The sequence below is a fragment of the Gossypium hirsutum genome, chromosome A08 (assembly GCF_007990345.1).
Source record: "Gossypium hirsutum isolate 1008001.06 chromosome A08, Gossypium_hirsutum_v2.1, whole genome shotgun sequence".
Taxonomy (NCBI): Eukaryota; Viridiplantae; Streptophyta; class Magnoliopsida; order Malvales; family Malvaceae; genus Gossypium; species Gossypium hirsutum.
In genome coordinates this window covers 125036683-125063227 of record NC_053431.1, presented here as the reverse complement: position 1 = coordinate 125063227, position 26545 = coordinate 125036683, and the positions used below count along the sequence as shown (strand labels likewise).

At 30.3% G+C, this 26545-nt stretch overlaps 2 protein-coding genes across 4 annotated transcripts; both read left to right on the top strand.

Moving 5' to 3' along the window:
• The first annotated feature begins 9015 nt into the window (after positions 1-9015).
• Positions 9016-18592, top strand: LOC107928393 (CMP-sialic acid transporter 4). Of its 3 annotated transcripts, none has more exons than XM_016859611.2 (16): positions 9016-9232; positions 9361-9522; positions 9640-9756; positions 10840-10896; positions 11720-11797; positions 12146-12190; positions 12531-12590; positions 12688-12810; positions 13926-14003; positions 14270-14339; positions 14500-14607; positions 15588-15721; positions 15896-15975; positions 17171-17216; positions 17305-17399; positions 18282-18592. In XM_016859611.2, exons 2-15 carry the CDS (start codon positions 9367-9369, stop codon positions 17350-17352), a joined length of 1200 nt encoding a protein of 399 aa, XP_016715100.1. In that variant the 5' UTR covers positions 9016-9232; positions 9361-9366; the 3' UTR covers positions 17353-17399; positions 18282-18592. The 3 variants fall into 3 exon arrangements, with proteins under 3 accessions (XP_016715100.1, XP_040931151.1, XP_016715099.1); XM_016859610.2 differs by having other exon boundaries at positions 9219-9232; positions 9355-9522; XM_041075217.1 differs by lacking the exon at positions 11720-11797.
• Positions 18593-19632: 1040 nt separating this feature from the next.
• Positions 19633-26425, top strand: LOC107928303 (uncharacterized ATP-dependent helicase C29A10.10c). The gene is made up of 6 exons (XM_016859497.2): positions 19633-19764; positions 20861-21400; positions 21462-22857; positions 23875-24145; positions 24968-25564; positions 25892-26425. Exons 1-6 carry the CDS (start codon positions 19666-19668, stop codon positions 26226-26228), a joined length of 3240 nt encoding a protein of 1079 aa, XP_016714986.2. The 5' UTR covers positions 19633-19665; the 3' UTR covers positions 26229-26425.
• The last annotated feature ends 120 nt before the right edge of the window (positions 26426-26545 follow it).

Here is a 26545-nt window from a genome sequence, read left to right as displayed (position 1 = left end):
TAGGACTAAAGTGGAATTATCTAGATTTCTCTTTATTTTTCTGCATTCTCATCATAAAAACGCCATGGAGGAGTTCTATTAAGCTGGTTTTTCATATTTTTACTCCAAGTAAGTTCAATTCTTGATTATTTCTTGAAATTTTTATGTTTTTGTGACTTTTACAACTAGGTCCACTTGTTGAATTCATTAGTTTTTGATTCTATGAAAGAAATTGAAAGTTTATATACATATGTGTTGGAATTATATGATGATTTGGCATGGAATTAGAGTTTTAAATTGTTTATATGTTGATTTTATTGTAAGAATTGAATAGAAAGTGAATGTTTGGGACCTAATTGTAAAAGAGTTTGAAGTTAGAGTTTTATGTGAAAATTTTGAATTTAAATAGTTATGAAATAACTTATAATGTTTAATAAAAGTATTAATTGAGAAAATTATCTTAATTGAGGGGTTAATTGAGCAAGGACTGAATTGTATGAATTGTGAAATTTGGGGCAAAATGGAAATCAACATTTTGCACTAAAACTGTTTTGGACAGCAGCAGTAGTCTAACTTTGAAAAATCACCAAAAATTGTATAAATGGAATTATAGGATGAATAAAATATGAAATTAAAGCTTATTGAGTCTAGTTTCTTATAAAAGAAATTATGTAAGCAATGGAATTTTAAATCATGAGATACAATGACTTTTGTGAGACAAGGTCAGAATGATTTCGGGTTCCCCTGTTTTGAATTTAGAAATTCATCAAAAATTCGATAAAAATAATTAGAGGCTTAAATTTATATGTTTAGAATCCTGAATGAGTCTATTTTCAATAGAAACAAACTAGGACATCATTAGAATCTTGTACGATAAGATAATTAATTTTTAGTGAAGAAGGGTCGGAACTGTCAGACAGCAGAACAGGGGAGACTTCAATGAATAAACTGTATAAACTGGCCCAACCAAAAATTATGAAAATTTTATGGTAATAAGATATGTGAATCTAGTTTCTGGGAAAATTCATGGATCTTAATTTGGAGTTCTGTATCTCAAGATAAAAATAATTTAGTGACTATGACACAGATGGACAGCTGGAATATTCACATAAATAGATAGTGAAAATTATAGATAATGTTACCTACAAGTGTGTTGTTTATACTAAGGATGTGGATGGAGAGGAGGAGGAGGAAAATATACAAAAATATATGAATGAATCGTGTATAAATTGATTACATGCCCGATTATAATCGATAAGTGTTGAATTAGAAATGATATAATGTTTTATTTGGAATATTTATTATGAAATTATGATTATCGCTATAATACAAAAATCGAACTTGTGAGTTTATATAACAAAATTTAGTGACCATTTGTTAATATTATTAAATTTCAATATTATTTTATGAATGGTGATTAATATTTATGTATGTTAATTGTTGAAAATAAGTAAATTATGTAAAAAAGTTATGAAATTAAACTGAGAATTTCGGAGGAACGGAACGCAGGAAATGAGTACGATCTTTCAGTGAAAAAGATGAATTGACGGTAAATTACCCAAGTAAACCGAGATTCAGTATTTGTTGCGAATTCTCGTGTTTGCTTTCCGTTTAGCTCTTACGAGCTTCCATTAACTCATATGAGTTTCAGTTAACCCTTTTGGGGTTTCAGTTCAACTCTGATGAGCTTCAGTTAGCCTCCGGGTTTCCGTTTAGCACTTATGTGCTTCAGTTAGCCTTCGGGCTGCCGTTTAGCACTTATGTGCTTCAGCTAGATTTCGGGCTTCAGATCACGATGTACTCAAATCCGTAAGCTGTTCCTTGGATGGACAAGTTAGTAAGTCGTAAATGTAACATGTGGAAAAAGAAATGTAAGTAATGTTATCATTATTATTATTGAGCTCAATTATGTGATTTTATCATTCAGAGATTGTGTTTGACAAGATATGTTAGTAAATTATGAGTATGTGAATCAAAGTGACAGAATTTAAACACCTAATGAGGCTGAGCTGATTCACACGAATTTGTCATTTGAAATTGTGATTGATAGGAAGAAACAGTGAATTACATGCTTATCAATGGTTACACATAATTATCTGAAAAACAAGAAAAATGACGGTTATTGATATATGGAAATGTAAGACATTGATATATGAATGTGGAATATGTTTGATAAATGTGTTCATTCTTAACTATGGAATTATGTACCTCATGTGTGCTATTTGCATAAAGATGATATTTCAAATACTTTGGTGAGTAAAGCTTAAATATGAAATAGTATGAAATCGAGACACGTTGTTATGAAAATATATTTAAATTATCTGTAAGTGTTTTTTGTACTCCTCGGTAATGCCTCGTACTCTATTGCGGCGACGGATACGGGTAGGGGTGTTACAAAAAGAGTCTAAACATAAATAGTTAATTTAATTAATATGTAACTTTAATTTTGTATAATTATATATTTTTTTAATTTAATTTTGATAAATCATTAATTTAATTATACAACTTAATTATAATTAAAATTTTATTTATATAATTACATAAAATTAAAATTCATGTATAATATTACCTATTTAAATGAAAAATTATAATTTTGTGTAGGTGTAAATGTGAATTTTAGGGGGCGGGGGGGGGGTGAGGTAGGTTGGGTTGATATTATGAGAGTCATGAGAATGACTCTCTTTCATGGCAATGGTTGACGAATTTTGTAGTTATTTGGAGGAGGTAGTTGAAGCACTAAAATCAGCTTAGATAAAAGAGAATATCAAAGGTTGTTGAGGCCACAGCTTTGTTTTTAGTAAACATGGCAAAACATTAAATATTATAATAAAATTTTCTCTATCAAGTTTGTTTATTATAAAAAAAATTATGATTCTTATGGATAAATTTAGAAATTTTAGGGAAATCAAAATATGATTTATGATTTTTATTATCTTTTAAAAGATTTTTTTTTGAAAAGGTAAAATGTAATTTTATTAAATATAATTTTTCACTGGGGACCACAAGTCCCTACCTTATCCCTTAGACTCACCTTTGATGGTTATATATAAGATAATTATTTTATCATTGGTATTTAAAAAAAAAATCTACAATCGAGTTTAGAATGTTGCCATATATATATTTTTTTGTTATTTTAGGATGTTGTCATATGTCTACTAATGGCTATTAAATCCACTTGTAAAGTTTATTTTATTCCCTTTCCCATGTATAAAATAATTAGTTATATACATTATTATTCGATACGTTAAAAAGTTGGCATGTGTCTTATTTATTATTTTTAAATATCAATTAATGACATGTGGTGGGCTAGTAACTTTTTACCTTCACTTGTGGTGTTACAAAACTCTACTTCTTGTGTATTACATAGTTATCCTATATATATAAATATATATAGTATGTCTACTACCAATGGAATAAAAAAAAATTAGTTAATAGAGTCGTGTTCTGATATCTCCAACACAACAGTCGAATTAAGGCTTCTCCATAATCAGCATTAGTATTATCCTGCAATAAGCAGATAAGATTAAGGTTATCGCCTTCAGCTTCCACTTTGCGATAGTTAAGTTGCCTAGCAAGCTCAAGACCATCGAGCAGACCCTAGGCTTTCGCTTGAAGCACCAAACAATAGCCCAAACTCTGACAAAATCCCTTTAACCAACATCCTATATGATTTCGAACTAGGCCACCAGCAGCCGCTCTGCCATCAACCTCAAGAACAGCCTCATCTGTATTAATTTTAACTTATTGGTTGGTAACATCTCTATCCACCCTCATTATGTGTTTGGTCCATGTCAAGGTTTTATTAGAACAAGATCTCATTATGTGTTTTCCCCTTCACATTTAAGTGCAATGAAGACATTGAGGTATCTATTTTTTGGTTAGAAAACTAAGGAAGGGAAATATCTACTTCCACTTACTCTTGCACTAATTAAATATTGATTTTAAATGAATTAAAAATATATATTACACCTCTTCAAAAAATTGAAATCTGTACTAATAATTAAAGATTAAATGGAGTCGATGCCACGATAGAAATGACTAGGCAGTACTCCCTATGATTCCGGTCCAGAGTATCCTCCTATCTGCCGATTAAAGTAATGACTATCAGGCGCGAAATAATCCTTTACTATTTTTTAGTTTAAGCCCCATTCGTGGTTTTATCAAATCCGAAAGCAGAATAAGAACGAAAAATAAACAATAAAGTCAGACACTAATTAAATATTTAATTGAGTTAGTATCACGTTATTCTTTAAAATATGAGTAAAATTGAAATAAAAAATCTAGGATTAAATTAATAGAACTGATTTATAAACTTTCAATATATTTTAATTTTTTATTAAATTTATAAATTAATTATTTAATTAAACCAACCATCAAATTAAAACATTGAAGACCATAATGTGAAAATTGAATTACCAAATAAAAGTTTCCAGATTACAAAAACACATATAGATTGGCATGTGTTGCATGAAAACATCATCATTATTATTATTATGTACGAACAATTAATAGAGTTTAATATAAAGTTGTACCACATTGAATTTTGAGTTAACAATCAATTGCTACGACTAAATGTCCTGATTTGAAATATTGATTTAAAATCATGGGTTTATAATTAATGATTTGAAGTAAATGTATTTGTGATAAAAATAAATAAATCTTTTTTGAGTTAAAATTAAATTAATATAGTAAATGAATAATATGAAATAAATTGAAATGCCATAACCCAAAAATTATTAAAATACAATATTATATACGAAAAATAGAAAAATATTTGAGTTTCACAATTTTTTTTTCTAATAAGATATTTGTATTTATTTTTTTAATGCGATACTTATATTTGACAAAATCCGATTAACGATCTAATCCAAAAAATAAAAAATTATCTTTTTAACCCATTTAAAAATAATATAATTTTAAGTTAATTTAAGATAAAAATTTTATTTTGACCCTTCTAAAAATAAATTAAAAAAAATTATGTTTACTCCATTATAAATTTATATCTTAATTCTCCCAATAATTTATAATTCAAATACAAGGTTAAGAAAAATATTTCCAAACTTTATCCCTGATTTAATATTAAAATAATAAAATTGATATGATTTAAAAAATGTATTAACAATAATTGTGACTTGCACCGAATTGTTTGTTGCATTAATCCACGAAAATTATTTGAGATTGACTGATAAATTAGTTGGAGAATATTAAATAATCCTACTTCTTTTTCATTCTTTTATTATGACAAAGCTTGTCCCTAAACCTTTTCCATTCAATCGGATAATATTTAAAATGTTTTGGTATAATTATACGCACAAATATTTAATTACGGTTCAAATATATATTTGAAATTTTAATTTTAGTTTAATTATACATATTTTTAAAAATAAATACATTAATTTATTTTTACGTTGGATAAATATAATTATTTGTGAATACAATAAATAATCGTAAAATTATGTTACATCAATAACGATGTCGGTGATTTCAAAAAATTGAATCAAATCAAATCAAATTAAATTTTTATGTAAAAAATTACATAAAATCTAAATTTCCGTTATTAAATTATAGTTTTAATATTTATATCAAGGAAAAAAAACCAATCCTTCATTTATTTTTTTTTTAGGAATTTCTGGATTTAATTAATGATTTTACTGATGATGTTAGATATAGATTACTAGCACTTGAATTGTCAAATATAACAAATCAATTCATAAAATAACATTTTCAATTTTTAAATAAAATATTGTTATATTTTGTTAAAAAAATAAATTTATCTTTATTATAATAAATATCTTAACTTTAGTGACACCAACTAGATTTTCAATTCAATTGGAAAATTACCAAAAATTATTTTTTAATAGAATAAGTTATATTATTATGAAGATTTTTTTTTATATATTTTTATAAATCAATAAAAATTTACTTAAGATAATATTTGAACTGAAGACATAATGAATATTAAACATTCTATTTTACTATAGTTTAATTAATACATCAATTGATCTTTATATACACTTTTAATAAATATATTTGTTACGTAATTTTTTATTTGAATTATGGGTGTGACATAATTTAGTTTAAATAATATTATTTACCTAAAAGATATTGTTTTATACAGTTAAATATTAATATTAAAGATTGTAATTTAACGTTATAACATGTTAAATACAAATTTAGCATGCTAGAAGCAAAGCTTATATCGTGGAGTTATTGGTTATGGTTTATATTCAGAGTTTGTAGTTGCTGCTCCTAATAATGTCGTTTCTAAAATTAGAATTTACGCCTTCTCTTAAAAAATATAATGTGTTTTATCATTACACTAAACGCTTATTACTATTATTTATATATTTTATTATTTTTTATCATAGAGTTAGTACTATCACTTTAGGTGTAATTAATCCATTAAGGCATATTATTAAAGAATAGCAATTTATTAGTCAACTTTTGCCTCAAGTTGATCTCATTAAAAAACCAATTTATTAGTTGTATTTTGCTACATATTAAGGCAGGGATTAAAATATGACATAAGTTTTTGTATTTTTATAAATTTAGAATTTAATTTCTCTATTTTATATTTTTCAAAATTTAGTTTAGTTATTAACCCTAAATCTTGTTGGACTTGAATTTTAACAGGGATAACAGTTGGACTTAAATTTTGAAATCTGAACAGTAGAAGGACTAAATTCTTAAAAATAAAAATATAGGGACTAAATTCTAAATTTATAAGGAATACAGTGACTTGTTACATATTTTAACAGTTGGCATTTTAAATTGATAGGCCTATAGTGGGCCAAGGCAACGTTTTGAATGGTTTAAACGCTGACAGGCCCCTGATGGGCTAATTAAACAAGGGACAAAAAGAGGTGCAAAGGGGATTTTGGGTTCACTTCTTGATAAGGCCCAAAGGGTAGACTTTAAATTGAATAATGAAAGAAATAGGTTAAAAATATGCCATTAGTCCCTGTACTTTACTGAATTTGAGATTTAGTCTTTTTACTTTAAAACTTAAAAATCCAGTCGTCATAATTTTTCAATTTGAGAATCGTAGTCCAACCATTATTTTCTTAGTAGTTTCTATCGGCATTTGTCATCTTAATATGTTTATTTTTTGTCAATAATATATAACATCACACGAGGATAGCCTAATTAATATGCCAAGTTGACAATTTTTTTACAAAAAAAATATTAACAAAGTTAATAATTGGACTGAGAATTTGAAATTAGGAAAGTAGGAGGACTTAATTTATAACTTTTTAAGTGGAAGGACTAAATCTCAATTTTTTTTATCAAAGTACATGGACAAATTGCATATTTTAACCAAAGAAATATGGTCATGATTGTGGATGATAATCAGTTAAATTCTAATATGGTGCCTTTAAGAAAGAAGAAAGGGATGAAGGAAGAGTGTAAATAAGCTTTTCAAAAGAGGATAAGAGGTTGAAGAATGGTTTGAGAAGAAGAGAAATAAAGTGTACAAAAAAGACGAGGAGAAGAAGAGATAAAAAGAAAGGGAAAAAAATAGAAAGAAAAAGTTCTCATGAAAATGCGCGAAAAGAAAAAAACTATTAACAGACACATTATTTTATTACTATATTTGATCATTATATAATAATTTTTTAAAATTAAATTTATAAAATATCACACAAATGATTAAACTTATATTCATTGACTTAATGTTTTGGAATGTTTTGTTCCCTTTCTGTTTTATGATGTCAATGGGGCTGTAGGTTTGTGTTGCACCCCTGCTGATACTTTTAAAAAATCAATTTAAAAAGCTTATATAAATTATTTTAATAAATATAAAATTAAACATATTTATTCATTTTTCCTTAAAAATAATAATTAACTACCAATTATTTTAAATAATACTACCAGCTTTCCAATTAAAAATGACCTACCAAAATAAACTCCATAAAATAATATTGAAGCATATATGTGACACAACCACAAAATCTTAAAAGATGTAAACTTTACTACTTATTCATTTCAATTTTTATTTTACCAACTATTTAATTTAAAGATATAATTAAATTTATTGTTTTATAAAAATTTAAAATTTGATTAATTTTTATATGAATTTGATAAACGAAACATAGATATATTCTTAAAAAACGAACGATAATGTATCTCTACTATAATAAAACTCCTAATCAAGTTGATGTCATCCATCATTTGAATCTCAACTCAGTTGAGAAATTATAAAAAAGAAATCATTCTCTGATTTATATTATTATGAGGATGTTTTTGTCTTTTTATCTATACTATTATTTAAGTCATTGATTGAGTTAGTGTTATGAGTCAACCAAACATCAATTCTGAGTAGGGAAGTTTCAAAAATGTCTTTTTGTAACGTTTCTAAAAAACCAATAAAAAAAATTACATGTGATTAAATTTGAACGGTACTATTTACATCAATAAAATATTAATTTTACCATTAAATTAAAACTTAATTTTAATATAAATTTTACTTTTTAATTGTAATATGCATATTTTATTCTCTCCGGTAATTTTTTGTATTAATAATGTTGTTGATTGAGTTAATATCATAAGTTAACTTGACATTAACTCAAGATTGATGACATCGCCATGATATACAATTGTAATGCATTTAGTATTCTTAATGGGATGCATTTACGTGTTTAAATTTAATTTTTAATTTTTTATTTTTTCATATGCTATTATTAATTGATTTTAAACCATAAATTTTATTGTTTATTGTATATTACTATTAAACTAATATCTGTGTGATAAAATTTCTAGTATTTTATAAAATAAGAAAAACCGAGCACAATAAAATTCTGCCAAAAACACCATCCATATCGAACCTTTAATTTTACAATTACAGTCAAAACATAATTTATGTTATAAATTAAATATATTTTAGACTCAAACGTGAATTAGGAATAGAGTTTTATATATATATATTTATTTAACAAAATTAGAGTTTTATATGATTTATACCTTTTATATCTGTAAATATAATGTTTTGAAAAACATTATAAATATATTAATGTTACCAAAAAAGGAATTTATTAAAAGGAAAACAACATAAAGCGAAAAAGGAAAGAGCAACCAGCGACCGACGTTACGTCGCACCTTCCTCCTACTCTGAATTATTTCCAATTTTTTTTTTCTTTTCGGGCAATTCTATTTCCTTTTAGGCTTAACAAAATTCTGATCTTAGGGTTTCGAATTTCTCTCAAGATCTGCCTTCCATTATCACACCTTTTTAGCTTCGCGTTATTCTGCTCAGGTAATTCTTCTTCTTCTTCCCGAATTTCACTCCAATTTCTGATAATTCCCGCTTCAGATTATATTTTCTAGATTTTTAAAAAAATCTTGTTATTGTTATTGGTATCTATGGTTTTGGAACAGGAGCAGGTGGGGATGATAGAATGCAGTGTTTGCCATTCTAAAATAGCACCACCGGCTAGCAAATCCATATCCAGGGCTTACGACAAGCACCGTACCTTTGTTTCTTCCAAAACTCGTTTCCTCAATGTTATTTTGGTTGCTGGTGACTGCCTTTTGGTCGGTTTTCAGGTCAAATTCGTTTCTTTTAACCATCAAACACCTTTTTTTTCTCCAATCTGCAATATCGGTTGGTGCTGTCTTTTTTTTTTTTAACACTATATGCATAAATGTATTAAATTATTGCAGCCCATATTGGTTTATATGTCAAAGGTGGATGGGGGCTTCAAGTATAGTCCCATTAGCGTTAACTTTCTCATTGAGGTGGCCAAAGTTATTTTCGCCATTGTTATGCTCTTGTTCCAGGTATTTTTAGCTTTATGTTAATTGGCAAATTTAGAATAAGCTGACCTCAAATATGTTTGGCAACTTTAGTGTATGGCAATTTTAGTGTATAATGATGGACTTCAATCCTATAGCAATGCATCTACAAACCGGTTTATATGCTTGCCATGTGTAAACTACACATATATAATAACATCGAGTGATTGATTTTATCAGATTTAGTTAATTATTAGAGGTGTAATCAAGCTGTAAGAAGCTTGTGTTTGACTTGAATTCGAGGCTAGAAGCTTGATTCAAATTTGATTGAGTTTGACTTGTAAAGTTTTGAGATAAAAAGTGAAATGCTTGATCTTGCTCAATTTGGGATAAAAAGCGAACTACTCGAGCTTGCTTGATTAGGCTCAATTAAAATCCTATATACATATTAAAAAATGAGTTAGATTCCCATGCTTTAGTTTGAACTCCATTATTTATGCTTGAGCTCGAATTCAAATTGAGATTTTCTAATACTAACTAAAACAAAATATATATTAAAAATAACAAAGGAATCAATTAGCCTTTCAAGTTACTTGACTCAAGCATTAGAATACTCGAATTGGGCTTGTTAGATAGGTCGATTTGCTTGCCTTCAAGCTCAACTCAACAATGATTGAGTAGAAACTTGAGTATTCCTAAAGGATGTAATGTCAAGGTGTTATTAAAGCATGTAATGCCATGTTGGAGAATTTGGTTAGGATATCTTATATGCATATTTATTTCAACCATTGTTTCTCTTATATATATTGTTTATTTCAAATTCATCATGCATTTTATTCATCAATTATTTTTATAAGCTGTTTTGTATCTGATTTGGAAATTCTCCTACTTTATTTAACAGTAGGAGTTAAATGATTCTGCTGGCAAGTTACTAACCTTGCCTATGTAAGTTCAATTGGCTGCAGTTAGTATCCAGCAAGAATAGAGCAGTTTCGTTTCATATGATTAATGGAAGTCCAAGGCCTTTAATTAGCCTTTATCAAATTATGTTGCCAATTTTTTTTATTAAATTTCTTCATTAGAAGTTAATTATTGGTCTTATTTAACTCTCTGTCCCTCTCTTTGAAGTCTCGGCATAAGAAAGTTGGGGAAAAATCTCTTCTCTCAGTTTCTGCACTAGTTCAGGTAAGAAAGTTCCATAAGCCACTATTCTGAGCACTATTGTATAATTAGCTTCCATATCATTAATTTCATCACTGATTCTTAGCAGCATTGTTGATCTTGACAGTTTTATGATTCATCCTTCTTATAAGCTTTTGATGAAGAAATGAAAAATAGTCCAAACTTGAGTTTAGAATTATAGGCTGCAACTTGTGGTTAAAACTAGTAGGCTATTCTGAGGACCAATTGTTGCACTTAGTGGCTGTTGAAATGTCAATTCTTGGAGTTTGTTCTAATGATATGGGATAATATCTTACTGGCACTAAAACTCTGAAACTGATAAGAATTTGGCTTAACTGAATGTTTTCTGCTGCTAGATAACAAAATTAATTGAGATACCAACATGATTGTTCTTTGTGATCTTAGTTGACACTTAAGATATTTTGGAAGTTTTGTTTATGTTTTATAATTGCATCTTCTGATGTGTAGGTGTGTTTGGGTACCGTTGAACCTTCAAAAGTTTATTCTTTTGGGTTCTAAATACGTGAGATGTTTTAATTCCTTTACATTACGGGTCTCTGAAATATGCTGCCATTTATGTGATCTTATTTGGTTAATAAAAGTGTGTTTAGGTTGCTTTCTGTAAACTAAAATATTCTACTACTGTTAATGCGGTCTCATTTTGGCTGTTAATGCGGTCTCATTTTGGGCTAAGGAACCATCTTTATGCAGCATTATGTCCTTCTGAACTTTTTAGCTCATTGTTTTCCTTTGTTTCTACAGTTTAATTTATCTGTAACTTCTTTCTGACCTCAAGATGCCTTTCTCTTTGTTCTCAACCTTACAGGCTGCTCGAAATAATGTTCTTCTTGCAGTTCCAGCTCTACTTTATGCTATTAATAATTACCTAAAATTCATCATGCAGGTGGCGTTTTCTTATTGATCTTTCTTCTTTTATGTCTCTTGAATTATAATAATTACTTTTACGCATGACCTGATTCTATAGAATTTTGAGAACCACCATTTATGACTTGAATCTGAAGTTTTTCATGTCAGTGGTCTCTTGAATAATAATATCGATCTTTTTGCTTCTTTTATGCCACTTGACTAATAATAGTAATAATATAATCATAATTACTTTTATGCATGACCTGGTTCTATAGAATTTTGCTCTTTCTGTAAACAATTATCCACAGCTATTATTAATATTCTACAGCTTGGTGTTTCTTTGTCATACTTGTTTTCTTATAATTATGCTGTTTATTCATTGCAGCTTTATTTCAATCCTGCGACAGTGAAGATGCTTAGCAACCTGAAGGTAGCATAATACATTATGCTTAATGATTATTTAAATATTGGTTCTAGTCAATCTCCTTTTTTCTCTAACAAAATGCAATTTTGGTTAGTTTTATGCTTTAAAATTTCATTTTTTTTTTCGGGTATCCATCACAGTAAATGAATGTGATGAATCCTAAATACCGTTAGTTTATAACTCTTTTCAGTGTATCTAAAACTCATTGGTGAAAACTAACTTTATTCTTCTTTTCCCCATGTAAAGATTAAGTACCACGCACTTGCTCCTTCTGTTTCTTTTGATTTTTCTCTGAGAATATTTAGATTGTTAGTGAATCTGTTTCACTGCTGTCCAACATATGCAGGTTTTGGTAATAGCTATCTTGTTAAAGATAATTATGAAACGGAAGTTTTCCATTCTTCAGGTTAATGATTTTTCTCATCACTCTATCACAGTCAGTTCTCCAAAACTGAGACTTATAATTATCTGCATATTCCGGTGTTGATTTTATTTTTTAACAGTGGGAGGCTCTCGCTTTGTTGCTTATTGGAATTAGTATAAATCAGTTGCGGTCTTTACCAGAGGGTGCTAGTTCATTTGGTCTTCCAGTTGCAACAGGCGCATACTTATACACACTAATTTTTGTAAGTTGTTAAAATATTTGCATTACTTAATCATATGCAAACCTTTTGAATTGCCTCTATTACAGAGGATTACATCTTGCAATGATCTGATACATACTGTAGAACTGCTGAGATGCATGGCTCATGTGTTGAAAACCATAAATTGCTTATTTACGGATTATAGTTTAGCTAAACATAGCTTATGCAGTTAACAAGGGGTGCCAGTGTATTGCAGTAGGTAATGGAATATTTGGCTGAGATTTTGTGAGTTTACATCCAAATTTAAGAAAAGATAGTAATGAAATTAAGTGCAAATAAGGAATAATTTTCTGATTTGATAAGTTAAAATGTATATAAAATGGTTGTTTTGGACCTTTTGTCTTTTGAAGCAAGTAAAGTTAGAACAGATTTAACAAAATTATCTTCAGCTGTAGTAAACCAGACAAATAAAATAATGAATGCAAATTTTAAGGTGACAGATTTTATAGTATTAGTTAACCATTGCACTTTAAGGTGTTAGTTTCACCAAATTTCTAAATCATTAAAAACTCTCCGTATGTATAAATCCATTACTATCTTTTAAAAATTAAGCCAATTAATATGGTGTTAACTTGTCTGAATTCACAAATAAATTCTCATATTTTATAATCTGTCTAGATATGTCTTTTGATGGAAATATGATCAAAACAAGTTACTAAGCCTACTCAAATATTATGATGGTGTCATGATTATCCTACCCTAGAAATGATTAATGTATAAATGGAAATAATAAAAAAATAATAATACATTGATAAATGACAAATAAAAGTATTTTGTGGATTTGGGTTTTGGAGTCAAGATAGTTCAGGTTTCATGCTGTAAACATCTATGAACTGCTAAAGATATCAGATAAAATTTGGGTTGCTGGAGCATGCTAAAAAAACCTAGTGAAGGAAAGCCCAGATATGACCAAAAGACTTGTAAAGCACAAACAATGAAAATCATAACTCTGCAGTATTCTGGTACTTGTGCCTCATCTTGCGAAGACATCGGTATCACAGTGTTGTTTATGTTTATTTATGTGCATAATATCTAAATGTATCTATTATGCTAGAGAATATGCCACTGTGAAATTCAACTCAATGACATTAATACAGGTTACTGTTCCATCCCTGGCATCAGTCTTCAATGAGTATGCTTTGAAGAGCCAATTTGAGTCAAGCATATACCACCAGGTGAGTTTGTACTGATATTATTTGTTTTAATCACGAGAGCGAGCCTGGTGATGCAGTTAATGGCACATTTTTCATGGGTTTTACCATTGAATCTTAGTAATAACTAGGAGAAAAGGTAAAGAAAGGCTCTGACAGTAGTCTTAGGTATAGATTCTGGGAGAATTATAAGTAATTTAATGAAAGCAAGTAAATGGTTATACACTTCTGGTCTTTTACCTTTAGCTTAACTCATCCATTTACTCGTGGTTGCTTTTTGTGTTTCACAGAACTTATTTCTTTATGGATATGGTGCCATGTTCAATTTCCTAGCCATTTTGGGAATTGCAATTTTTAAAGGTAGGACATAGACTAAGCTTGGAATTTACTGTTTGTATCTGGTGGCATGAAGCTTCGATGAGCTGAGTATTGCCATTTAGAGGCAGTTTAAAATGCTCAGCACACTCGTAATCCTTTTTGTTGATTGGCTGATGTAATTGGATGACCTGCTTGCTTTTAGGTCCAAGTAGCTTGGATATCCTGCAGGGACATTCGAAGGCTACAATGCTTTTAATATGCAACAATGCAGCCCAAGGGATCTTATCATCTTTTTTCTTCAAATATGCTGGTAAATTTCACTGCTTAAGTTTGTTAATTTTGTGACTTCTAGTTGAGAGAAAAATAAGGCAAAGAAGATGAACGGATTGCTGGAAAACACTGAATTTAGTAAGTACTTGGAAAAATATTTGAGTTAGTGCTTACCTACATGTAACCTGACCAATGGCTTAAAAAAAATAATAATAATAAAGAAACAAAGAAAGAGAGATCATCTAAACCTTGTAGCATCTACTAGCCATGGTTAAAGAAGACACCTGGAACCCACTGGTTTGCAGTTTATTTTGAGGGGAAAATCCGTAAATTTTTGCATAACTGAATAACAGGTAAGCCTTTAGGCTTTGCTTGGTGTGAGGGATGGAAAAGGATGAGGATGGAAAATATGTTAGACTAATGGTTAAGCTACAAAGTAAAAAATTGGTTATGAATCTGTCCATTTGATTAACAAATTATCCACCCTCACTCTTTTTTATCATTCGTACCTAGCAAAGCCTTAAACTGGTAAGATATTTTGCTAATTAGGCATTCTGTCCCTGCTTTTTAACATGATATGATGGCTTTGTTAAGGTCTAGTCTATTATAATCATGATTTTTAAGAATAATTGGCATATGAAAGGAGATTTAGAGAATGTGGGTGTATCATTTTCTTTATTTTGTGGGTAAAGGAGTAAAAGGTGTTTTCTTCCTCGGTCAAGCAACATCTGGACCACTTTTTATGAATTCTCTCTCAGTCCCTTTAGCATGAAATTCATGTGAAGCGATGCTATGCTGACTGTACTGAACTTTGTCATACAACACTTCACTGTTGATTATCTTGAAATGTTGTCAAACTAGTTTCCCATATTTTAATACCTTTCCCTAGATTTCACCTTTTTCTTTTCCTGCTGAGTTGCTGCTCACTGGCACCACATTTTATTTATTTTCTTTTACTGTAATGGGCTGCTATATTATTCATAATTTATTTTCTCTAAAAGCAGTTTCCTGTTCATGCAGATACAATCTTGAAAAAGTACTCCTCAACTATTGCCACAATCTTTACTGGCATAGCTTCTGCTGTACTGTTTGGTCACACCCTGACCATAAATTTTGTTTTAGGAATCTCAGTTGTGATAATCTCCATGCATCAGGTACTTTTAGCTTCTATAAGCTCTAATGCTCACAATTTTCCTTTTGTTTACCATTTATGCCCATTTTGGCACAGTTTATATATTTTTTTACATTTCCTTCCCTGTTATGCTTTCTTTGCTGCCACTTTGATGATAGGGGCTTTTTATAATCATATTACATTTTGTTGCCTTCAGTTCTTTTCATCATATTCAAAGGTTAAAGATGAACAACGCAGTGGTAATTTTAAAATGGTGGAAAGCATAGACAGCCAGAGGTATGCCTTTCTCCTGCAGGATATTTTTGTGGCCAGTAGGAAACTGTTCTATTTTCAGATATTGGCATTAATTGATCTCTGATTTCAGAAGGTCCATTTTTTCTCTTATTGTTCACTAGTCAGAAATGTCTGGTCTATTTCTGACCCTGATATTGAGCACTCTGAAAGGAGGGTTAAGGTGAACAGATTATTTTCGGTCTTAAGAGGCCTTAGAATAATGAGAGCTATTAAGAGTTAAAGACTCCCAAAGAACTCGAGCATTGGACTCTGTTGCATTCGTGATGCTTTTCTGATGTGAACATATGATATATCACGTTGATTTCTCTCGTGTCTAAACATAGTTTCCATAAGCAAATCAGCCACTGGGTTAACAAAAGGCTTATCTCCAAAATTGGATCGAATGTTCTTTCTCCACACAAATAGTTATGCTTTTGGTTCTTCAATTTCCTTGTGTAATATTAACCAGGCTGACAGCATTAGATTTTTTTGAGCTTCCTTCTTCTTCCATTTTTTTAAAAACTAAGATCCTATAATCTGCTCCTTGGCATTTCATTTTGTGATATAAACCATTAAAATAACTTAGACAAGCCATGTAGTCGTGATGAGGTGAAATTTATGAGGCATCATCTCCGTCTTTTGACCATACTAGTGGTAACCTTATTAGAGTCAATGAATGTATCCTGACTAAAAACAAAGTTATAAAATTTGTTTGATTTTAGTGTGTTCCCACTGTATGAGACGACAAAACTAATTTAGTATGTTTAGTACAGCCTAAGGTATCAAGCATATAACTTATTGCTAAGTTTCATTCCTGCATCAAGCTTTTGCTATCATTTTCATATGTTAAAAAGTATATCCATGGTTCTGCACACTTATCAGAGAACTTATTCAGACTGTTTGATTGTCATTAACTATTTCAAAGCTTGGGAGTGATTATGATGATCTATAGACACTATGTGCTACCCTAATTTCTTGAAAATTCACATTTAGTTCACCTGTTGGCATTTCTATAGCATTTAGTGCAAGAGAATTAAAAAAAAAAAAAAAAAGCATACAAGAGAGCCTACCAGTTAAATTTTCTAATGAAAGGTTTGCTTTATGCACACCATAACATTTTGTATGACAGTTACTTCTGAAGTTGCAGTTATTCAAGTAACTGCTAACTAAATATTCTAACTTGTTGGTATCTTATCAGGTCTAGGGATGCATCCTTCCCAAATATGACTGATGTTAGTGAAAATGTGAGTTCTCATCGACTGTTTTTATTCTCTCTTGAACTTTGTTCTGCAATGGTCTTCTCTAATGCACTTTCTATTTTTTTTTCCCCAGGCTAGCCACCATGTTAATGAGGAAAAAGGACCACTTCTTCCAGTTTAGGTTCGCATAAATTCGGTATCTATGTGCAATATTGGCTTTTCTTATAAGTAAGTTCTTTTGTTCACTGTCTAAAACTTTATCATTCCCTTTTTCCTCTTTTTGCCTTGAGAAAATGTGTGAAGTTTCAAAAAAAAAAAAAAAAAAGCCTTCAAACTAAATTCATCTTGTACATACAATGGAAAAACCTGGAGATATCCAGAACTTGTAGGATTTCAATTTATGCAACTTCAGTTTCCAGTCCAGGTCACCTTAGGTTTGAGTTGATTCAGGCTCTAGTGTTTAATCAGGTTTGGTTCTCTTTTAGGGTATGCTTGATTGGATGGAAAAGTGAAGGGATGGGAGGAGGGAATGGAAAAGTGAAAAGAAAATAAATTTTTGAGTGTGATTGGTTGGAAGAAAAGTGAGAGGAAAGAAAATAAGGCAGATGAGCATTTTCCATCTTAATGCATAAAAATCAATCCTTCCAAATTGGAATTATGCAAGGAGAGAAAATGAGAGAGATGTATATGTTAGTTCAAAATTATGTTTTTCAAATGTTTTATTTTCTTTCCTTCTATTTTTCAACTCTACCAATGTATAGAAAGAAAATGTAATTTTCTTTTCATTTTTCCATTTCTCCTACCAAGCACATCTATGGAAAGAAAAATTATGTTTTCCATCCTTCTAGTTTTCTGCTCTTTCAACTTTCCATCCTTTCAATTTTCTTTCCACTCTACTAAGCAAAACTTTGAGTCATTTAAGTGAGGTGTGTTATAGGCGATTGAGCCTGTTGGCATTGTTATCCTAAGAAGGGTGTGCTTATTTTCCTTCAGTTTAAAGGTGTGGGGGAGATTTTATAGATTGAAATAGACATTATATCAAAAGTGGAGTGTGTTATATATCTGCCTATAAATATATATAATTAACTGCTCTAAATATTTTAATTGCAGGAACATTTATGGATTATACATTCTTTTAGGTTGACTCAGACTCGGAGTGAAGATATAATACAGATCATCCAGAATAATTACTTCATCTCATGCTTGGATCAAAGTTGAAGATCTGCTATACTAAGTACTAATAGAAGAGAATATAAAAAATATTTTTAGTGTGGATTACAGAATTCTTATTTTCCTTTTCCTCTATCAAGGAATACTCTTTTTATTTTTTATTTTGTTATTAAATCATTTTCCCTTTAAACTCAAGGGATCATTGTAAACATTAACATTAATTTTTTTATCTTATGCAGTTTTGCCTTGAATTCTTTCCCTATCAAATTAGATTCCTATTAACTTCAAAACTATATCTTATTTTATTTAGGCATAATGATAAATTTAGTTCTTAATGTTTACTTACTTTGTCACTTTGGTTGTAACTTTCAAATTTTAGTTAAATTGTCTTGTTTTAGATGAAAAATTAACTGCTACAATTTTAATGGCATTAATGTGGCTGCTTGTATAGTAGTCTAGGTGTGTTTTATTGCTAAGATAGATAATATTTTAAGAGCTCTATGAACTTTTTTGAAATTTGTTATTTGTTAGAATCTTTAATTTATGAAGTGCATGTGGACTATTATGCCAGTGTGGTTAAATTTTTTATGGTTTAATTAACTTTTTCATCTAAAATAAATAATTTGATTAAGATTTGAAGGTTGAAAATCAAAATAATTTGAAAAGATAGTAACTTTTTCATCTAAATTAAATAATTTGATTAAAGATTTGAAAGTTGAGAATAAAAATAATCTAAAAAGAAATTAAGGTTAAGGATTAAATTGATAATAATTTTATTTTATGAATATAATTACCGTAGTTATATTTAAAAGAAAGGCTTGATTTTATTTTGATTATAATAAAAATAAAAGGAATGGAGAACAAAACTTGGCAAGAATGTTTATATTCATAGTCCTTTATTTTTTCTAGAAACATTATAGAATTTATTATTAGATAGTTAAATCTTGAATAAGCTAATATCTTATATCCATTTATTTTAGGTTATTTACTTAAGAAAAACATAAAATGTCCCAAAATTCTTTCCCCATATATATTGTATAAACATGAATTAATTATATTACTAGTAGCCTGAAAAATGAATGAATCGATACTTGAATCACTTTAAAAACAATTCTAAATCTGTGAAAGTTAAACCAAAAGAACAAATGTGGGAAGCAAGCTAGTTGCCAAAGGATTGGGTTCTTAACTTTACTTCTACTTTGACGTATAGCCTTATTCCTTTTTGCAGATTCAAGTCCCAAATTCTGAGATTGTTAAATGTAAATTAATACACACAAAAATATTTGAAGGAAAATTGTTTCAGTCAAAGCAACTTGCATCTCATATGGACAACATTGGTTTGGGCACAGCGGCTACTTTGATGGATTTGGTGTTCTCTTGGTCCATTCAGGATGCCCTCAATCCTATTCTTTACAAAGGCCAGGTTTTCATTTACCTTTTGCAACTGTCATTATTTATATATATATATTCTATATCAATCTTACCAAGTGTGAGATGCTCTCTTACCAAGTGTGAGATGCTCTTATATCTTGGTAGTGCACCATGCATAGTTCGATTTGACAAGACATTCTCGCTTTGTAAACCTCATCTCTGACATTTGGATTCTCGACAAAGTTGGATAATAATGACCCATTAAAAGATTTGTCAGTTTTAGACAAACAATACCTTACAGACTTTTCTAGAAAGGGTCGATCTCTCCTCAACATATAAACTACATCCAATACTCGTCTAATTTCAAACATTATAGGGTAATAGTGGCAAACTTTATTAAGGATTATTATACTATACGCATGATGAGGTATTGTCTATTTCAAAGTTGAAAACATCTTTACAGTTTTATCCATTGAGAAAAGGCACCTCGTAAAGGGAAAATGACCTTTATTACATGTAATTACAATCCAACTTTTAGCTAATTATTTTCCTCTTCAATACAACTCAAACATACTAAATATTAATGATTTATTGTGAAAAAAATATTCGTAGATCATTTTTCAAGTGAAAGATGCAATTTGACGTAATGAGTTATTTGGTCCTTCAATTTTATAAAAAAAGTTATTTTATTCATTCATTAAATTTTTTTTATCTTTTTTAACCTTTAAACTTATATTATTTGTCAAATCACACCCAAAATTGATAGAAAAATTAATGTATATTAACTTTGCTGACATGACAGTCCACATGCATGCCACATTAACAATTAATTAATTTAAAAAAAATACTTTTCTATATTTTAGTACTTTTTAAATAATTTTTATAATTTTTTTGTATTTTTAAAATTTAAAATTTTAAAATGATTTTTTTTTGTAAAGTTTGTAAAATAAATCATTATGCCATTTAATTTTGAATCTTTGATACAGTATCAAAGGCAACATTGTGTTCAATAGATCATACAACATATATATATCTACTCTCTGAGAGATTTTTCGGCCTTCAGCGGATGGCATTTCACAGACTTTCTCCTGGTCTCCTCTAAACGCTACTAATTAAGTATTTGTTGATGTCTTAATCGAACTGAGCAGATAAAGAAGATCCCTACCACATTCACATCCACTGCACACTACTATAGCTCCTTTGTAGCTCCTCTTGTTGAAGAAATACATGCAGACTTGCTCTCGGCCATGTCAAGGCTGTCTCGAGCATCTTCGTATCAACTTCATTCCATCGAAAGCGAAACAAATTACAGAGCCCAAACAGATTTTTCTTACAAGATTGTTTTGGGAAAACCTGGGAACTCTAATCAGACCGGTTTAGTAACATATAAACCGCAGGCCGGGGATCTTGCCGCGTTAACCGATGTAAAACCAACGTGCATCAGCGACTTGAACAGGCCGAAAATGCCTTATATTCTTGCATATGTTCAATCCGTAGATGACAGTAAACTCTCTGTTCGGTCATCGAAACCAATCATGATCGAACAAGATATGCAAAGAAACAAACACATTGATCTCTTCTTTGTGTTTTTAACTAATTTGACGACGAATGTTCGTATATGGAACGCGTTGCACCCGAATCCGATGCTAGCGGACCTGTCGATAATCAACAAAGTTATTCAAATGAATGTAAGTAAAATTTATTGTTTCTAGCTGTATTTATGCTTGAAATCTAAACCTTTCTTTGCAGGACGAAAAAGAATGTGCCGTGTGCTTATCGGAAAAAGACTCGGTTATGATCCCTTCGATCAAATCTTACAATTTAAATGATTCCCAAGAAGCTGCGATCACAAGTTGCATTAAAACATGGAGATGTAACCATCAAAATGGTCATGTTAAGCTCATATGGGGTCCTCCAGGGACAGGGAAGACTAAAACAGTTGGTTTATTGTTGTTAGTTCTTCTAAGAATGAAATGCCGAGCGATTACATGCGCTCCGACGCTCATTGCGGTAATGGAATTGGCATCTCGGGTTACGAGATTAGTTTCTGGGACACTCGAATACGAAACATATGGACTCGGAGATATAGTTTTATTTGGGAGTAGCGAACGAATGGGAATGGATGATCATGAGAACTTACTCCATGTATTTCTAGACTATCGTGTTGGGATGTTGAAAAAGTGTTTTTCACCGAGTACCGGGTGGAACGCTAGTTTATCATCGATGATAGATTTACTCGAAGATCCACGAGGACAATACGGTCGATACGTAACACATCGAGAGCTTGGAATTAATCAAGATGAAATGGATGATCCTTTAACTTTAGAAGGATTTATAAAGAAGAGATTTTTTCAATACAATGAGCAACTCAAATTTTGTGTTGTAAACTTATACACTCACTTACCAACTGCTCGAATTTCGTTACAAGTTGTGACCGACATGATGGTAGCTCTCAATTTACTTCGATCCATCGAGACTTTGTTGAATCGTTACGATTACGGAGATGAAAGATTGAGTACCGCAACAAAAACCTGCCTGCCCGTACTCGAATCACTCGCTCATTCCTTCCGAGTTCCGGAATATATACACAACTTCATGATCAAAAACTTGTGTTTGGACAACGCGTACCTCTTGTTCTGCACTGCGTCGAGCTCATCGAAACTACATACCGAAAGAACACAAGAGTTAGACCTTTTGGTTATCGACGAAGCTTCTCAACTCAAAGAATGTGAATCCATCATTCCGTTCCAACTTCCCGGTTTGCGCCAAGTTGTTCTCGTAGGAGACGAACGGCAACTTCCGGCGATGATACGAAGCAAGATTTCGGGTGAAGCTGAATTTGGAAGAAGTATGTTTGAAAGGCTTGTTTTATTAGGAAAAAAGAAACATTTGTTCAATGTTCAATATAGGATGCATCCAGCTATAAGTTCATTTCCAAATAAAGAATTTTATGATGGGTTAATTATGGATGCTCCAATAGTGAAACATAGAAGCCATGAGAAGGATTTTTTGCATGGGAATATGTATGGTGCTTATTCATTCATTAATATAGCATATGGAAAGGAACAATTTGGTCATCTTCTTAGTAAAATGAATATGGTGGAGGTTGCAGTGGTTTGCAGCATTGTTGGAATCCTCTTCAAAGGTATAAGGATGAAAATACCCTTATTTTACTAAGTAAATTATATTATTTTAAGGGTATGTTTGTCATTTTATATAGAAAAATAAGAATATAAATACATATAATAAGATTTGAAATCATGGCTTTCAACATTTCTATTTTACCATTTAACTAAAATCTTGTTAGTTATTTATATCAACTTTTTTTAAATATATTCATTATGTAATTCTGTTTTTCATATAAATTGTGAGTGTACTATAATCTAGTGTGCATATATAGAGCTTGTGTGAATTACTGATAGCTAAGAAACAGTGTGGAAGAAAGTGTAGTGAAGATTAAGGATGGTTTATTTTGTTAGGGTGAAAAGTTATATTGCGTGAGTGGTGAAAAAGGAGAAGGAAAGAGAAAGTCTGAGAGAGGCGCAAGACAAGATTATAGGGTGAGAAATGGGTCAACATCCTCCTCGAGGAGGGAGAGGTGCTTATGTAGCTTGATCTCATGGGATATGTGTTTCTTTGTAATTGGTTATTTAATCTTTTTCAAAATCGTTATTAGGTGAGTAATGTGACATTATTTAATCTATAAGATACGTTGGTGAAGAGTAATGATTATCTTGTTGAAATAATCAGTTGTCAAGAGTGGTTGACTTGCGCATTCCCCAAACCCTAGCGAAATAGTGCTTGGGACGAAGGTAGTGTGATAAACGAAGCTAAATAGGCGGAGCGAAGGAGTTATGATGTTATGGCGAGAGCTGTTAAACGACAGAGTTCTCATTAGGGGTGAAGCAAGAAGGGTGGTAACGATCTTGAGCCTTTTAGCTAAATGGTGTAATAGCAATTCTGGTCTCTTTTAATTCTAAAATATTCAATCTCTTTTGCCTTTATCCCTTAAGCTTTTAAAATTTTATTTTGACCCCTCGTCCTGACTTCACCCTTGGTTTCATGTCTTAACAATATTCATTAAAACAAGTCAAATCATTGAAGAGCATTTCAATTTACTGCTTTTATGATAGTTATATAACTTGTTTCCTTTGGTTAACAGAGTTCAATGCCACAAAACAAAGGGTGAGCATTGGGGTTATATCACCCTACACAGCTCAAGTACATGCAATAGAAGAGAAGCTTAAACAAACATACAGTGGATGTTGTTCTTCTTCAGACAGTGGGTTCAGTGTTAGGGTTCGATCAGTTGATGGGTTCCAAGGAGGTGAAGAAGATGTCTTAATCATCTCTACTGTTAGGTCTAACTTAAATGGAGCTGTTGGTTTTCTGTCTAATCGACAGAGGGCAAATGTTTCTTTGACACGTGGAAGGTAATATTGTATAGTGTTAATATACAATTTGATACATGAATTTAGCTTTAATGTTCAATTTGGTTACTTGAGGCTTTTTCTGGTCTCTTAGTTTGGTTCTTGGATTTGGTTTTAATGTTTAATTTGGTATCCAGATCAAAGAATTTGGCTTTAATGTTTAATTTGGCATCTAGATTAAATAACATCATGTGGCCCAATAAATATTTGACATGTGTGCCATTGTAAAAAAAAAGGTACTTAATTAATAAAAAAAACTCCTGTATTAAAATTAATATTAAATGAGATAAAAAAACACTCAAGTATCAAATTGAAAAAAATTAAATATTAAATTAAACATTAAAGCAAATTAAATTAAACATTAAAGCAAATTAAACATTAAAGTCAAACTCAGTTGAAAGAAAAACTCAAATACTTAATAGTGTAATACCCTTAGTATATATTCCCCTTCTCTCTATATTGAGATTAAAGTTTAGTTTATAATTATGGTTTTAGTCCCTCTACTATATTAAAATTTGAGATTTAATTTTTTGGACATATCTATTTTTATAACTCTAGGTTCAAATGGATAATAACATTAATTGTTGCCATAAAAAAGACTGCATGAATTTTCTTTTTAAAAATAGCTTTGAACCTTCAATTGACATAATTGCTTGGATTGTGTGATCAAATATATGATCAATTTGGATTTATTAATACCGTTACAAAAATAGAGACTAAATTATGTCAAATTAAAATATGAAAGGTTAAACCCCGAATTATAGCATATTAGAGGAACTAAAATTAAATTAAACCAAGCTCGACTAACATCACCACTTCATGCAGGCACTGCCTTTGGATATTAGGGAACGAAACAACCTTCATTAAAAGCAATTCAGTATGGACCAAACTAGTCCTCGACGCCAAAACAAGGGGATGTTTCTTCAATGCCCACGAAGACAAGCATTTAAATGAAGCCATTACCACAAGCTTGATCGACCTTCAACAATTCGACATTCTATTAACCATGGATTCTCCATTGTTCAAGCATGCAAAATGGAAGATTTGGTTCAGCAAAGACTTGAAAAAATCAATGTCTAACATAAAGAATAAAGAGGTACATAAACAGACGATTAAGGTGATGGAAAAGCTTGCTAGTGGATGGCATGATGATGAGAAGAAGAAGATGATAGTGGGGGATGATGATGGGTGTTGTTTTGGGCTGTTGCAGGTGAGTTTAATAGGGGATGGTGAGTTGAGTCTGGTTTGGAGTGTGGAACTGGAAACGGTGAAGGAGAATTCCGAGTGGGTCATTCAAGTTTTGAAGGTTTGGGATGTATTGCCATTGTTGGATGTAGCTAAGGTTGCACAAAAGCTCCATATTTTATTTGCAGAATATACAGCGGAGAAGATCAGTAGGTGCAGATATCGATGCACGGAAGGGTAAGTCTTCATTTTTATCTTTCTTCCCTTCTACTACTCTACTGAAATGATTTGTGACATTTCATTTTTAATATATATTATTATCTTAATGTATATCATTAATTCTAAATAAATATTGAGCTAAACTCTAACTTAAATACATATAAGAGTCTAATTAATTTGAATATGAAAATTGATAAATACATTTAAAATTAAAAATAAATATTCTATCAAGCTCAATTGAGGTAACAAAAGGTATGTTTATCTTATAATTATTCTTTTTCATATTTAAAATTAATCTTAATATCCATAACACATATTATTGATATATATATATATGATGTACAGAAATTTGGTAGTTCCAATGAAATGGGTAGTGGAGGACAACCCTATTGAGGGGCATGAAGATGATAAAATGCAGTGCCTATCGACATCTGGGGATGCGCATTCCAATTTGAATCCCAATTCCAATTCCATTTCCAATTTGAATCCCAGTTCCACTTCCAATTTGAATCCCAATTCCAATTCCAGCTCCCTGGGTTTTCATTATGCCATAGCAATTGCTATAATTGCTATCATTGCCATGTTTGTATCCAAATATCTACCTTGGCCTATCTTCTTTAACATTACTTTTTTTATTTTTATTTTAGCTTTCCTAATCCAACTTTTAGGGTTCTCTCTCTGAGAATTATATTAACTTGTTATGGCTTATCACTGTATTTCTTTTCTTTTAAAGAGAAAAAGAGGGTTCTAATGGCCCTCTCTTGTGGGGGGAATTCTTTTCTTTTATTTTAGTTTTTTTTTTCAATTAAGCTTTATCACACTGTTAATAGAAAAAACATGAGTCCAAATCCATTAAAACACATTTTTCTGGATTGAAAAAATTATACATAAAGAGTAGTTCTGAATGTATAAAAAAATGACTTCGAATTTTGCACTTTATGTAATGCAATGAATTATTTCTGAATGCAACTGTAACATGATTTTTATATGCAATTATAA